This window comes from Oncorhynchus tshawytscha, linkage group LG22, assembly GCF_018296145.1.
Source record: "Oncorhynchus tshawytscha isolate Ot180627B linkage group LG22, Otsh_v2.0, whole genome shotgun sequence".
Lineage (NCBI taxonomy): Eukaryota > Metazoa > Chordata > Actinopteri > Salmoniformes > Salmonidae > Oncorhynchus > Oncorhynchus tshawytscha.
Genome location: NC_056450.1, coordinates 15,586,417 through 15,603,979, shown reverse-complemented (window position 1 = coordinate 15,603,979; position 17,563 = coordinate 15,586,417). Strand labels below are relative to the sequence as shown.

The window sequence follows — 17,563 nt, the reverse complement described above, 5'->3', positions numbered from 1 at the left end:
AGAGAAATGCATTCCACAGCGTGTAGAGAGAGCCCAGCAAGTGAAGGGATTTGATATTATGCACAAGCGTATCTCTGACCTCCACAGGTGATTGGGCTATCAGGTCATTAACGCCAAAGCCTGCATCACAATGCACTTCGCATAATAGCAAATGTTCCAAACAAAAAATGACGCAAAACACTAGGTTCCAAGTATATAAAAAATATAGGAATTTATCATTTGACCTCCATTACTTTTCTTATTGAACAGAAATATTCTGCATTAATGTAGTCTACATTTTGATTAGGCTATTATACAGTGAATAGTAAGACTATTCCAGAATCAATACACTTATTGTAGATGTCAAAAGCCATAGCGTGATATACCCAGGCAGACAGTCATGGACGTCAGTTCACATCCTACCCCCCTCCTCTCGCAGTGCAGGTAGCAGAGCTAAAACCCCTGAACAGATCCTCCCACATACATCCACAGTATCCTGTGGGCCCTATAGCTATGTCCACTCCTCTACCTGTCAAACACTGCATTATTCATCCATTCATTCTCACATACCTACAGCCAGAAACGAGAGAACAAGGGATATGTTAACCTCGGTTAAAACACTTTGATTCACCCTGCTCTGTTCACGCAATTCACACAGTGGCACTTAAAGGAAAGAGGGGAATTCCTGCTATTCTACCGCTGCAGGGCCAGGCAGGATAACTTACACGGTGCTGCATGGGCGTGAGTCTCTCAGTCGAGGACACAGATAGAGTGGCCACCATGGCATTGTATAAAGAGCCCTAAACAAATAAAGCCTAATTGAATTGGACTATATTGAACAGTGTAGGGCAGCTTTTATGATCCATTGAGCAGTGTGTTCACCAAGATGCCCTGTTCCCTGACACTCATTTAATTAGCACTAACTAACTAGCAGGCAGGCTGGCTGGCAGGGAAACCAAATGTAGGGAGGGGAGGTAAGTAGGGGGTGAGGGGAGGGAGGTAGGGGGTGAGGGGAGGGAGGTAGGGGGTGAGGGGAGGGAGGTAGGGGGTGAGGGGAGAGAGCGATTACTACTCCATCAACATAGGGGCTACGACCAGCTGATATTTCTAGAGGACACAGGGCCATGACACACAGCCCTATTTTCTGTTTCTCAAATCAGAACTTAAGAGACTGACTATAAAAACAAAGGCTGTAGTGAGAGGAGAAGAGTCAGGTTGCATGATTCCAGTTCTGTAGTTTGCCTCCCCGTAGGACAACACACACACACACACACACACACGTACACAAACACACACAGATGCTCCTGAGTTGTGCTCTCTCTTCCCTACAGCACCAACCAGCCTGATGTGTTATCATGCTCCTCCTAATTAAGCCACATAAATGAATGACTATTTGGTTAATGAGCCTGGAGCTGCAGGATCCACACAACCAGACTCTCACTGTGAACAGCAGATCAGTGGGGGGAAGAGATGGAGTGATGAGATAAAGAGATAAAGGACTGTGTCTGGCTCTATCTGCTGTGGGCATGGATAGAGGAAAAACAGAGGGACAGCAGGGACTGGAAGCTGACGCTTTACAGTAGAGAGGAAGTCCTTCACCTTATGTTGAATGGAAAATATAGACACCCATATCGTCACCCTGTCTAACCAGATCCAGGAGTATTGTATAAACACAAATAAGGTTGGAAGAATGAGTGACTATAATCATTGGAAGAATCAGGCTCGCTCATAATGTATCAATTGTCCAAACGGCCATCTTAAATCTTGTCATTGTTTTGTCACACTTTGCTGCTAAACACATCTTGTTTTTCTTAAAGCACCACACTGCACAAATGAATTGTGAGTGTAGAAAGAGTGTAGATATGTCATGTGCTTAGTTACTCTCTGACAAACAGGGTGGTGTGATGAGAGGAATGCCCCTGAAGGAGGATACAGAGACGAAGCCTTCCTCCTTTTCAAGTAACCTTCTTAGAACTCTCGACTGAGCGCCGTGCCAAAACATGTCCATGGCAGTAGCTAGGTTTCCATCCAATTGGCGACAGATTTTCACGTGAAGATTCTAAAATCTACATAAAGAAAATATATGCATTTTCCAACAGTTGTGTTTCCACCAAACGGACTTGTTGTGGACAAAATGTACTTTTTCGCTTAACTTTTCATGGACCAAATAAAAATGTAAAGTTCAATGTGTTTCCATCACATTTTCTACTGATAGTTTTGTCACAGAAACTGTTGGTTAAATAGATAAGTCTACTCTGGTCTATGCACGTGCACTCTAGCCAACAGCTGGCAGATTCAGTGGGGGTATGATAGTATGACATTATTATAGATAAGAGAGAGAATATTTACATTTGTCAAACAGCAGTCAAGCATCAATCACCATGTCACCAGAATAAGACCCTCCATATTTATTGAAAGGGGCATCAAGCTCATCACTGTGCACTTTCACCACTTATTTCATCTGTAGCCTAATACACTGCATGGTTTCCCGAGTCATAGTGGGAGGACCACACATGTCATCGCGTGACTCCAAGTTTATTTGCGCATAAAGGCTATAATATCAATATTTGCGCATAAAGACATTTCCACCACCATTTCGTGCATAATTAATTTTACAGACACAACAAGATCCCACCATGTCAAAAAAAACAAAGGTTATATCTGCATTTATGAAATTGTACCAAATCTACATACTGAATGACTTATTCTGAACCAAATACATACTGAATGACTTATTCTGAACCAAATACATACTGAATGACTTATTCTGAACCAAATACATACTGAATGACTTATTCTGAACCAAATACATACCGGATGACTTATTCTGAACCAAATACATACTGAATGACTTATTCTGAACCAAATACATACTGAATGACTTATTCTGAACCAATTGTCTTGTGAGTTTACTGACAGTTTACCATGTCCATTGTTTATGACATGTGTACACGCAGTAAGGATAAAATAGCCCACAATAAAGAGTTTCTTTGAATACAAACGGCAGTACTTTCCCAATAGGAAAAACATACAATGCTGGTTTCATATCTCCACGATAACCAAGAGGCAGCTAGCTATACATCATGCAGTGTCATGAGATCAACACACTCCCATATATCCTGAGGTTAAACCATCAGGTGGAAAATAGCCTCTGACCATGAACCTGAGTCCCACTTAGGTAACACAAGATAGGTTGCTGGGAAAAACAGACAGCGCCACAAGCAATCCTGGTCAAAGTATCCCACTTACCTGCCACCAAAAGATCTATGTTCTTATTGTTCTCACACTATTCTGCACTCTGTGAACCCTCTGATTTGTTTCAGATATTGTTTACTCTCCACCCTTTTAGGATACGAGTGAACAATGTTACCAGATTGGTATATTGATACAATGATGTGTAATAATGTTGTGATTTGTGTTATTGGTGTTACCGTACCACATGTACTGTACTTAGGTAGTTCGCCCAATCATGTGTGTATTGTTCCTCACTTTCAGTCTCTCGTGCTCTCCTCCGTGCGCGTTCTCTCTCCCTCTCCCTACGGTGGCTCAGGAGGGACTCTGTACCCGTCTCCGTGTCCAGGCCATCCCGACTGCTTACTGCGTTGGCACTGAAATACACACATTTAAACAGTTTATTTGGATAACAATGAAACACACACAAAACACCTTCATAATTCCATACCATGTCTCCAAATCTCTTGCATTGTCCCAAGTTCAATGCACTTCTGTCTGGCATTATCTGTACAGTGAGGAGAACCTCACAGGGATTCATCTGAAATGATGTGTTATTGTGTGTGTGTGGTATGTGTTTCACTAAGTGTCATTAATGACCAGATACCCTGAGAGGAGATGGATGCTTTCTGTCCAAAGCTGTTTGATACTAATGAGGAGGGCCATTGAAAGCCCAGATGGTGCCTGTGTGTGTGTGTGTGTGTGTGTGTGTGTGTGTGTGTGTGTGTGTGTGTGTGTGTGTGTGTGTGTGTGTGTGTGTGTGTGTGTGTGTGTGTGTGCATGGTGGATGGGTAGAGCAGGTGGGCTGAGCTGAGACATGTGCAGTACAGGGCTGGATGGGATATGGGATAAGACGGCAGGTTATTCTATCAGAGGGGGTGAGAGGCTTTAGCCTCAGGGCAGCAGGGTAAGAGACACCTGTCTGATCGCCTGTGTTGGCTGATCCTGTGTGAGATTACCAGCCCCACCCACCCAAATGCAGAGGCCTTTGAAGCCCCAATAGCTTATTTCTGTCCCGCGGTCATTACAATACAGAACCCCATGGATATTAAAAATAACACTGCACAGAATAAGTACAAAAAAGCTCCTCAGGGACAATCCAGAGACACTGTTTGCTGACTGCTACAAAGAGGGGAACGTAAGCAACTTCATTTTCCACACAGACCATCTCCTGGCACAGTGCTATATTAACACAGACATCCCCTGGCACAGTGCTATATTAACACAGACATCCCCTGGCACAGTGCTATATTAACACAGACATCCCCTGGCATGGTGCTATATTAACACAGACATCCCCTGGCACAGTGCTATATTAACACAGACCATCTCCTGGCACAGTGCTATATTAACACAGCATCCCCTGGCACAGTGCTATATTAACACAGACCATCTCCTGGCACAGTGCTATATTAACACAGACATCCCCTGGCACAGTGCTATATTAACACAGACCATCTCCTGGCACAGTGCTATATTAACACAGACCATCCCCTGGCATGGCACAGTGCTATATTAACACAGACCATCTCCTGGCACAGTGCTATATTAACACAGACCATCCCTGGCACAGTGCTATATTAACACAGACCATCCCCTGGCATGGCACAGTGCTATATTAACACAGACCATCTCCTGGCACAGTGCTATATTAACACAGACCATCCCTGGCATGGTGCTATATTAACACAGACCATCCCCTGGCATGGCACAGTGCTATATTAACACAGACCATCTCCTGGCATGGTGCTATATTAACACAGACCATCTCCTGGCATGGTGCTATATTAACACAGACATCCCCATGGCACAGTGCTATATTAACACAGACCATCTCCTGGCACAGTGCTATATTAACACAGACCATCTCCTGGCATGGTGCTATATTAACACAGACATCCCCTGGCACAGTGCTATATTAACACAGACCATCCCCTGGCATGGCACAGTGCTATATTAACACAGACCATCTCCTGGCATGGTGCTATATTAACACAGACATCCCCTGGCACAGTGCTATATTAACACAGACCATCCCCTGGCATGGCACAGTGCTATATTAACACAGACCATCTCCTGGCATGGTGCTATATTAACACAGACATCCCCTGGCATGGCACAGTGCTATATTAACACAGACCATCCCCTGGCACAGTGCTATATTAACACAGACCATCTCCTGGCATGGTGCTATATTAACACAGACATCCCCTGGCATGGCACAGTGCTATATTAACACAGACCATCCCCTGGCACAGTGCTATATTAACACAGACCATCTCCTGGCATGGTGCTATATTAACACAGACATCCCCTGGCACAGTGCTATATTAACACAGACCATCCCCTGGCATGGCACAGTGCTATATTAACACAGACATCCCCTGGCATGGAACAGTGCTATATTAACACAGACCATCCCCTGGCATGGCACAGTGCTATAAGAGCACACTGCCCCTATGTCAAGAGAGAGGGTTTTGGCCCAGGGTGGAAACTCAGAATACGGGATCAGAGAGAGAGCCCAGCAGGAAAAGATCTCTCTCTGTGACGACTCCCCCATCCTGAGTGAGTCTGATCACACCTCTTCAACTGTCCTGCAGATGAGGATAGTCACCACTCTCTCTCCCAGCACCTCACACAGGAGCAACAGAACAACAGACACCCCACCCAGACCAGTGAGACCTACAAGACCACGTCCTGAAGGACCTGCACCGGGAGATCCCACACCAAGAGGACCTACACCCAGACCACATTATCACCAGCCACACCCCAACCAACTAACACCACCCCAAGCAAACCCCGGCCCCACCCTATACAGGCTTCCCCATATCAGACCTATGCCCTATCTGCCCACCCCATGCCCCCCGCCCCTGTGGCAAGGACCTCAACATGACAGCAGGACATATGCCCAGGCCGTGAGCAGATCAACAGGCCCAACCCCCACTATTACACCCGCCCAAGCCCCATCCTGCGACCTAAGAGGTATGTATCAGATGCTCAACATGCTCTGCTCACACCTACTGTGATGGTCCAGGCCAAACCACACAAGAACAACACTAGACACTATGGAACACAAAGATGTTACTATCTCATCCTGGAATATACAAGGTCTGAGGTCATCTACCTTTGGTCTAAAGAGCAGGAACCCAGACTTCATCAAAGAAATTGGAAATACAGACATTGTCATCCTACAAGAAACATGGTTACAGAGAGCTGGTAGTCTCTTCCATCCACCAAACTACCAGGTGTGAAACAGGGAAGAGACTCAGGGGGTACGCTAATTTGGTATAGAGCAGACATAACCCACTCTATTACACAAGTCAAAACAAAATGTTACATCTGGCTAGAAATGAATAAGGAAATGATCTCAACAGAGAAAAATGTCAAAATGTGTGCTACCTATATCCCCCCACTAGAATCCCCATACTTTAACGATGACAATTCTCCATCCTAGAAGAGGAGATCAACAATTTCCCGGCCCAGGGACAAGTCTGCGGCAACCTAAATGCCAGAACTGGACAAGAACTTAACAACCTCGGTACACAGGAGGGACAAACGCCTATCTGGAGGTGACAGCATTCCTTCGCCCATATGCCCCCCGAGACACAACTATGACAACATAACCAACAAAAATGGGTCGCAACTCCTGTACTCTGTCGGACGCTGGGTATGTACATAGTCAACAGTAGGCTTCGAGCGGACTCCTTTGGTAGGTACACCTATAGCTCATCTCTTGGCAGTAGTACTGTAGACTACTTTATCACTGACCTCAACCCAGAGTCTCTCAGAGCGTTCACAGTCAGCCCACTGACACCCCTATCTGATCACAGCAAAATCACACTACTTGAACAGAGCTGTGCTCAATCATGAGGCATCAAAACCAAAGGAACTGAATAATATTAACAAATGCTATAGATGGAAGGAAAGTAGTGTGGAAATCTACCAAAAAAACAATTAGGCAACAACAAATTCAATTTTCTGGACAAAATGTTTCACTGTAAAAGTGAAGGTGTAAACTTAGCAGTAGAAAACCGAAACAGTATATTTGACCCCTCAGCTTCCAAATCAAATCTAAACATTTCAAGCAGACAACCTAAGAAAATTAACAACAATGAGAAATGGTTTGATGAAGAATGCAAAAACCTAAGAAAGAAATTGAGAAACCTGTCCAACTAAAAACAGAGACCCAGAAAACCTGAGCCTTAACTATGGTGAATCACTAAAACAATACATAAATACACTACGGAAAAAGAAGGAACAGCACGTCAGAAATCAGCTCAATGTAATTGAAGAATCCATAGAATCTAACCTCTTTTGGGAAAACTGGAAAACTCTAAACAAACAACAGCATGAAGAGTTATCTATCCAAAACGGAAATGTATGGATAAACCACTTCTCCAATCTGATTGGACCTATAACAAAGAACAAACAGCAAGAAATATACATGATAAAATACAGATCTTAGAATCAACTATTAAAGACTACCAGAACCCACTGGATTCTCCAATTACATTGAATAAACTACAGGACAAAATACAAACCCCCCAGCCAAAAAGGCCTGTGGGGTTGATGGTATCCTCAATGAAATGATAAAATATACAGACCACAAATTCCAATTGGCTATACTTAAACTCTTTAATAACATCATCCTCAGCTCCTCAGATTATAATGGCGCTGGAGGGGATGACTGCCGTTTCACGGGCTCCTAACCAACTAATTTTGGACATAATGTTGCTGCTACCGTCTCTTATGACCAAAAAAGAGCTTCTGGACATCAGAACAGCGATTACTCACCTCGAACTGGCTGAAGATTTTTCTTTAATGAGTCCAATGCGAAGGATATACTGTTTTGTCGAGAAAATGCACAAATCCCGTGAAGAAAAGATGTATTCGCCGACGAGAGGTAAACTACCACTACACTCCTTATTTTTGGCCAAGGTGCAATCATTGGAAAACAAACAGGACGATCTACGATTTAAAATTATCCTACCAACAGGACATTAAAACTGTAATATCTTATGTTTCACCGACATGTGGCTAAACGACGACACTGATAATATAGAGCTGGCTGGCTTCTCGGTGCATCGGCAGGACAAAGCAGCTACGTCCGGTAAGACGAGGGGCGGGGGTGTGTGTCTATTTGTTAATAACTGCTGGTGCACGATGTCTAATATTAAAGAAGTCATCGAGGTATTGCTCGCCTGAGGTAGGATACCTCATGATAAGCTGTAGACCACACTATCTACCAAGAGAGTTGTTATCTATATTTTTCGTAGCCGATGATGGCAGTAAGACCACACTCAACGAGCTGTATAAGGCCATAAGCAAACAAGAAAATGCTCATCCAGAAGCGGCACTCCTAGTGGCCGGGGACTTTAATGCAGGCAAACTTGGTACCTCATTTGTACCAGCATGTCACATGTGCAACCAGAGGGAAAAAAACTGTAGACCACCTTTACTCCACACACAGAGATGAATTCAAAGCTCTCTCTTGCCCTCCATTTGGTAAATCTGACCATAATTCTATCCTCCTGATTCCTGCTTACAAGCAAAAACTAAAGCAGGAAGTACCAGTGACCCGCTCAATTCAGAAGTGGTCAGATGACGCAGATGCTACGCTACAGGACTCTTTTGCTAGCACAGACTGGAATATGTTCTGGGATTCATCCAATGGCATTGAGGAGTATACCACCTCAGTCACCAGCTTCATCAATAAGTGCATTTATGATGTCGTCTTCACAGTGAACGTACATACATATCCCAACCAAAAGCCATGGATTACAGGCAACATCCGCACCGAGCTAAAGACTAGAGCTGCCGCTTTCAAGGAGCAGGACACTAATCCGGATGCTTATAAGAAATCCTGCTATGCCCTCAGACGAAACATCAAACAGGCAAAGTGGCCATACCGGATTTAGATTGAATCATCCCTGACGCTCGTCGGATGTGGCAGGGTTTGAAAAATATATTACGGACTACAAAGGGAAACCCAGCCGAGAGCTGCCCAGTGACGGAGCCTACGAGTTATATGGCTTTTATGCTCACTTCGAGGCAAGCAACACTGAAGCTTGCACGAGAGCGCCAGCTGTTCCAGACGACTGTGTGATCACGCTCTCCGTAGCCGATGTAAGCAAGACCTTTAACAGGTCAACAATCACAAAGCTACGGGCCAGACGGATTACCAGGAAGTGTCCTGAAAGTATGCGTGGACCAAATGGCAATTGTCTTCAACATTTATTATTATTATTTATTTAATTTTACCCCCTTTTCTCCCCAATTTTGTGGTATCCAATTGTTAGTAGTTACTATCTTGTCTCATCGCTACAACTCCCGTACGGGCTTGGGAGAGACAAAGGTCGAAAGCCATGCGTCCTCCAAAACACAACCCAACCAAGCTGCACTGAGGAAACACCGTGCACCTGGCGACCTGGTTAGCATACACTGCGCCCGGCCCTCCACAGGAGTCGCTAGTGCGCGATGAGAAAAGGATATCCCTACCGGTCAAACCCTCCCTTATCTGGACAACAAACCCTCCCTTATCTGTCAGAGGAAGGAAAAATGATCAAAGACTCCAGTCACCCAAGTTCTCTCTGCTAACGCATGGCAAGCGGTACCTGAATGCCAAGTCTAGGACCAAAACGCTCCTTAACAGCTTCTAACACCAAGCCATAAAACTGCCCCCCCACCCTTGTTTTCACACTGCTGCTACTCGCTGTTTATTATCTATGCAAAGTCACTTTGCAAATTACCTCAATTAACCTGTACCTCTGCACATTGACTCGGTATCGGTACCCCCTGATTTTTTTACTTTAGTTTATTTAAGAAATTGTTTCTTAATTATTTCTCTTTAACTGCATTGTTGGTTAAGGGCTTGTAGGTAAGCATTTCTCGGTAAGGTCTACACCTTCACGTTTCACCGGTAAGATCTACACCATATTTGATTTGATTTGGCATATTCCCCAATATTTGGAACCAAGGACTATTTGGAACCAAGGACTGATCACCCCAATCGACAAAAGTGGAGACAAATTTGACCCCAATAACTACCATGGGATATGCGTCAACAGCAACCTTGGGAAAATCCACTGCATTATCATTAACATCAGACTCGAACATTTCCTTAGTGAAAACAATGGACTGAGCAAATGTCAAATTGGATATTTACCAAATTACTGTATGACAGACCACGTATTCACCCTGCACACCCTAATTGACAAACAAACAAACCAAAACAAAGGCAAAGTCTTCTCATGCTTTGTTGATTTCAAAAAATCTTTGGACTCAGTTTGGCATGATGACCTGCTATACAAATTGATGGAAAGTGGTGTTGCGGGATCCACGTACAAAAAATCCACGTACACAAACAACAAATGTGTGGTTGAAATTAGCAAACAACAACAAAGACCTGGGCCCTGACAGTAAATCCCAGTAAGACAAAAATAATGGTGTTCCAAAAAGGGTCTAGTTGCCAGGACCACAAATACAAATTCCATCTAGACCCTGTTGCCCTAGAGGACACAAAAAACGATACATACCTCAGCCTAAACATCAGCGCCACAGGTAACTTCCACAAAGCTGTGAACGATCTGAGAGACAAGGCAAGAAGGGCCTTCTATGCCATCAAAAGGAACATAAAATTTGACATACCAGTTAGAATCTGGCTAAAAATACTTGAATCAGTTATAGAACCCATTGCCCTTTATGGTTGTGAGGTCTGGGGTCCACTCCCCAACCAAGAATTCACAAAATGGTACAAACACCAAATTGAGACTCTGCATGCAGAATTCTGCAAAAATATCCTCTGCGTACAACGTAAAACACAAAATATTGCATGCAGAGCTGAATTAGGCTGATACCCGCAAATGATAAAAATCCAGAAAATAGCAATTAAATTCTACAACCACCTAAAAGGAAGCGATTCCAAAACCTTCCATAACAAAGCCATCACCTGCAGAGAAATTAACCTGGATATGAGCCCCCTAAGCAAGCTGGTCCTGGGGCTCTGTTCACAAACACAAACAGACCCCACAGAGCCCCAGGACAGCAACACTATTAGACCCAACCAAATCATGAGAAAACAAAAAGATAATTACTTGACACATTGGAAAGAATTTACAAAAAAAACAGAGCAAACTAGAGTGCTATTTGTCCCTAAACAGAGAGGACACCGTGGCAGAATACCTGACCACTGTGACTGACCCAAACTTAAGAACATCTTTGACTATGTACAGACTCAGTGAGCATAACTGTGCTATTGAGAAAGGCCACTGAAGGCAGACCTGGCTCTCAAGAGAAGAAACTGAGCTGCACTTCCTAATCTCCTGCAAAATGTATAACCATATTAGAGACAAATATTTCCTTCAGATTACACAGACCCACAAAGAATTCTAAAATAAATCTAATTTTGATAAACTCCTGTATACCACAGTGTACAATCACAGCAGCAAGATGTGTGACTTGTTGCCACAAGAAAATGGCAACCAGTGAAGAACAAACACCATTGTAAATATAACCTATATTCATGTTTATTTATTTTCCCTTTTGTACTTGAACTACTTGCACATCATTACAACACTGTATATATACATAATATGTCATTTTAGTGTTTATTTAAATTTTGTTTATTATGTATTTCACTTGCTTTGGCAATGTAGAATATATGTTTCCCATACCAATAAAGCCCTTAAATTAAGCCCTTAAAGTGACAGCAGTGTGGTGGTGAGGGAGCTGACAGCTGACATGTCTATGTTTGACCACAAGGTGGCAGTAGATGCAGCAGGAAGAGCAGAGGCTTGAAGAATAAAATCATCAGGCAGGCTGACAGCCAAGCAGCAGCAACCAGCAGCCCGCAGAGGACAAGAAAGAGCCACGATGTCAAACAGCGGATAAAGAGATACTGAAACATGACAGATTGCATGCTCTCAATACAGACTCCTGCAGTAGCTAAAACACTGCTGTAATATAATGGTAACAGCTCCAGCCCACGGGCCCACAGCCTGTCCTGCTACATTTAGCTTTGGGGCCTTCCTTTAACAAATGCAGTGAGAATCTGTAATCAGTCTGTTTGAAGTCAAAGTCTAGTGCTTGCATTCGGGTCAAACAAGCTTTGAGAAACAGGGTCTGGCTTCTAAGTGTTTAACCCTGCTATGTAATCATGCCACACATTGTCTGTCCTCATATCTCTTTATTAACGATGAACTGCAGTACGGGTCTGGATGGGTGCTTTTAGTGCCTCTACACGATGGGAAACATTGAATAGCAGCAGTCTCTCCCTGAAGTTGTTTACCCTATCTATCATAGCTATTTCTGCCGTCGCTCTGGGTGCATATTCCCCATTACGACTCTTAGCTAGCTACATAGACGAGCAGACTAGCGTGTTACCACACAGATGGGTGGGCAGCCACTTCATTGGTGAGCAGTAAGTGAGAGTTAGCTAGTGTGAACCTTGGCACACATACACACCTACACACACAGAAGAACGCACAAACACACAAACCTCCACCTTCCGTATGCGTTCGGCTCGGCCCCCGTGTGGGTTGAATCTCTGTGATGAGCTCTCCAGATTGTGATTAGCATATGGCTTGTGGTGAATTAGAAAGGTCACATGGTGCACATGGTGTGTGTGTATTTGTGTGCACTTGTGTGTGTAATGATGTGTGCATGGTGTTTATGTGCAGTAGGACACAGATGCAGCCAGAGCAGTGTACTCACTGGAAGGAGGGTGGGCGGGAGTCACCGATGCCCCCTGTCCTCTCCAGGGGGGGTGGCAGCTCTGGGTGGCTCTCTGTACACTGGGACCCCCCATCAGAGTGGGAGCTCTCTGCCAGGACCAGCTGCAGAGACAGAGAGAGAGAGAGAGAGAGGGAGAGAGAGAGAGAGAGAGAGAGAGAGAGAGATTGTGAGTCAGAGACAGAATACCAGAGACCAATTAAGACATAGAGATGCACAGAAAAAGAGACTGAAAAAGAGCATTCATGTGTTGCTATAGTTCCCAAGTCTTGTACTGAAAGCTGGAAATCGAGGTTCGAGAAAGAGATACAAAACAGACAAAGAGAGGAACATACATATTCAGTCACAAAAACAGATATAGAAACATACATAAGACATGCAGAAACAAATCCAGGCACAGAGACAGATCCAGGAACAGTGACAGATCCAGGAACAGAGACAGATCCAGGAACAGAGACAGATCCAGGAACAGAGACAGATCCAGGAACAGAGACAGATCCAGGAACAGAGACAGATCCAGGAACAGAGACAGATCCAGGAACAGAGACAGATCCAGGAACAGAGACAGATCCAGGAACAGAGACAGATCCAGGCACAGAGACAGATCCAGGAACAGAGACAGATCCAGGAACAGAGACAGATCCAGGAACAGAGACAGATCCAGGAACAGAGACAGATCCAGGAACAGAGACAGATCCAGGAACAGAGACAGATCCAGGAACAGAGACAGATCCAGGAACAGAGACAGATCCAGGCACAGAGACAGATCCAGGAACAGAGACAGATCCAGGAACAGAGACAGATCCAGGAACAGAGACAGATCCAGGAACAGAGACAGATCCAGGAACAGAGACAGATCCAGGAACAGAGACAGATCCAGGCACAGAGACAGATCCAGGCACAGAGACAGATCCAGGAACAGAGACAGATCCAGGAACAGAGACAGATCCAGGCACATAGACAGATCCAGGAACAGAGACAGATCCAGGAACAGAGACAGATCCAGGAACAGAGACAGATCCAGGCACAGAGACAGATCCAGGCACAGAGACAGATCCAGGCACAGAGACAGATCCAGGAACAGAGACAGATCCAGGCACAGAGACAGATCCAGGAACAGAGACAGATCCAGGAACAGAGACAGATCCAGGCACAGAGACAGATCCAGGAACAGAGACAGATCCAGGAACAGAGACAGATCCAGGAACAGAGACAGATCCAGGCACAGAGACAGATCCAGGAACAGAGACAGATCCAGGCACAGAGACAGATCCAGGAACAGAGACAGATCCAGGCACAGAGACAGATCCAGGCACAGAGACAGATCCAGGAACAGAGACAGATCCAGGAACAGAGACAGATCCAGGCACAGAGACAGATCCAGGAACAGAGACAGATCCAGGCACAGAGACAGATCCAGGAACAGAGACAGATCCAGGCACAGAGACAGATCCAGGCACAGAGACAGATCCAGGAACAGAGACAGATCCAGGAACAGAGACAGATCCAGGAACAGAGACAGATCCAGGCACAGAGACAGATCCAGGCACAGAGACAGATCCAGGAACAGAGACAGATCCAGGAACAGAGACAGATCCAGGAACAGAGACAGATCCAGGCACAGAGACAGATCCAGGAACAGAGACAGATCCAGGCACAGAGACAGATCCAGGAACAGAGACAGATCCAGGAACAGAGACAGATCCAGGCACAGAGACAGATCCAGGAACAGAGACAGATCCAGGAACAGAGACAGATCCAGGAACAGAGACAGATCCAGGCACAGAGACAGATCCAGGAACAGAGACAGATCCAGGCACAGAGACAGATCCAGGAACAGAGACAGATCCAGGCACAGAGACAGATCCAGGCACAGAGACAGATCCAGGAACAGAGACAGATCCAGGAACAGAGACAGATCCAGGCACAGAGACAGATCCAGGAACAGAGACAGATCCAGGAACAGAGACAGATCCAGGCACAGAGACAGATCCAGGCACAGAGACAGATCCAGGCACAGAGACAGATCCAGGAACAGAGACAGATCCAGGCACAGAGACAGATCCAGGAACAGAGACAGATCCAGGAACAGAGACAGATCCAGGCACAGAGACAGATCCAGGAACAGAGACAGATCCAGGCACAGAGACAGATCCAGGAACAGAGACAGATCCAGGCACAGAGACAGATCCAGGCACAGAGACAGATCCAGGCACAGAGACAGATCCAGGAACAGAGACAGATCCAGGAACAGAGACAGATCCAGGAACAGAGACAGATCCAGGCACAGAGACAGATCCAGGAACAGAGACAGATCCAGGAACAGAGACAGATCCAGGAACAGAGACAGATCCAGGAACAGAGACAGATCCAGGAACAGAGACAGATCCAGGAACAGAGACAGATCCAGGAACAGAGACAGATCCACACAAACATACATAGTTAAGAGAGTTATCTGAGTGACATAAGAGCCCTACTGGGCACAACATGCCATTTCAACATGGATAATTGGGTAAAATTTGGTTGAGACGCTGATCAATGACATTTCAACGTATCACTATGCTTCCAACCAACATAAAAGCACAACCAAAATCCAATGGAAAAACATGGAGATGTAGTCGTTGTTTGTGTCGGTCTGTAAGTTGTTGTTCGTATGTGTGTATGTTTGTATTTGGTGTGAATAAAAATAAAACAATATCAAATATACTGTTCTTTTTTGGTTTAGTTGCCATGTAAATGTTTTATCACTGTGCTTTCAACCATTTAAAGCACAACAAAGTTCAAATGAGAAAACAATATCAGATAACAAGTGACATGTGTTGTCACTGTGCTTCATCTAATAGCACAACCAAATGACCTGGATTGCAGTTGAGATTACATTAAAAGTACATAGTGCAAGTGACCAATGCTGCCGGAGATTCTGTGCAGATATTAAAGCAAGATCTCCACAGACCTGCGACCTTTGCATGATATCTTGAACATGCACAATTTCAATTTAAAGGAAATGCATCTAATGCTTGGGTCATTTCATCTGAGCCACTGGCTTAATCCTATTCTTGAACTTTTATTCTGGGTTTAGTGAGAGACATGAATCCAATATATAACTTCTTAACTTGTCGACAATAGGTTATTATTTCTGCATTGCAAAAGTGATATTGAATCGTGTTTGGTTGTCAACACAACCAAATATGAACATTTCAAGGAGTATCTTCTACGCACAGACTTAGTCCAGTTTGTCTACAAATGAATAATTGATAGGTTGGATTCATGTCTCCATCTCAACCAAACATCGACGTTAACGAATAGGACTAAATCAAACCAAAATGTATTTAAAGTGGATTTAAAATGAGCTTTGATTTGATTTGAGTCCTATTCTTTAACTTCGATTTTTAGTTGAGATGGAGACGTGAATCAAACATATGAATTATTCAATTGTAGACCAACTGGAATTAAAGCCAGACTAATATAAGTCAGTGACACAGGTGGAACTATCCAAGCAGAAGATACATTACATCTCCTTCAAATGTTGATATTTGGTTGTGTTAACAACTAAAAAAAATTCAATATCCAGTGTGTCTACAAATGAATAATTGATATGTTGGATTTGATTTTTGTCACTGACCACTACCAACGTGCTATCTTGAGGATGATTATTGAGAGATCTTCACTTACTAACTAAATAGAATCAGTGCTGCTATCAAAGTCTTTCTAACGGGAGGTTTTAACAGAGCAAATGAAACATAGCCATGCTTTAGAAGTCAAATATTATCAATGATACTATTTAGGCCAATATAACATCTGTGAAGTCATCAACAGCTATTGTTGCAATTCAGCCCAGGATTCAACTTATAATAGACCATGCATACAGGCCTATGGGTTTCAAGCTAATGGTTGATTTCAATAATAAATATGTTGGACTCATATCTCCATCTCAACCAAATATCTAAGTTAAAGAATAGGACAAAATCAAATCAAATCAAACTTTAAATGCACTTTAAATCAAGTTTGATTTCATTTTGTCCTATTCTTTCACTTCGACTTACTCTGGATGGGAGACCAACTAAAGGTCCTGCCCAGCCTATTGTTTTTTTTCTGACAGTGGATACAACTTGAAAATCTGAAGTTGTTTCAAAGGTCAAAATTAAACATATTTTATATAAGGTTTGTCTCAGTTTAAAATTGGTTACCATGATGACACAGACCTGAAATTTCATCCTCAAAACAAAAGTTGACGTTGATGACCTTTTGCAAATCCATAGATTCAGCTGCTCCGCTTTCATATAAACCATAATAATGAGTGTTAAAGAAACATGTCAGAAGGAGAATCTAATAACCCAGGGACATGTTTAAGACAAATGTTTAAGACAAAACCTCATGTAAAATACTGCCTTTTATCAAAATCTCTAATAGAAATGTGCAATACTTTACTTTTCATCTACCTGTTATGTTTTAGGATTGTCCGACTTCCTTAAAAAAGGTCTCACAATTGTTTCGGAGCGTTCTTACCCTACTCTTCTTGTTTTACCACTGTGCTGTGTTACAGTTGACTTGGTTTCCTGATGGTGACACAGTAAATCACCCTCTTGTTGGACAGTATGGAAGTATTCTCTCATCATAGCATGTC

At 43.8% G+C, this 17,563-nt stretch overlaps 1 protein-coding gene across 3 annotated transcripts in view; it reads right to left on the bottom strand.

The window, feature by feature from the left end:
* dvl1a (dishevelled segment polarity protein 1a) overlaps window positions 1-17,563 on the bottom strand; it is a 47,643-nt gene that overhangs the window by 20,819 nt on the left and 9,261 nt on the right. For all 3 annotated transcript variants that reach the window (XM_024415858.2, XM_024415859.2, XM_024415860.2), the window contains exons 3-4: window positions 12,922-13,043; window positions 3,469-3,587 (exon numbers count right to left, since the gene is read on the bottom strand). In XM_024415858.2, coding sequence (XP_024271626.2) covers window positions 3,469-3,587; window positions 12,922-13,043 — 241 coding nt within the window. The remainder of the gene's footprint in view (window positions 1-3,468; window positions 3,588-12,921; window positions 13,044-17,563) is intronic.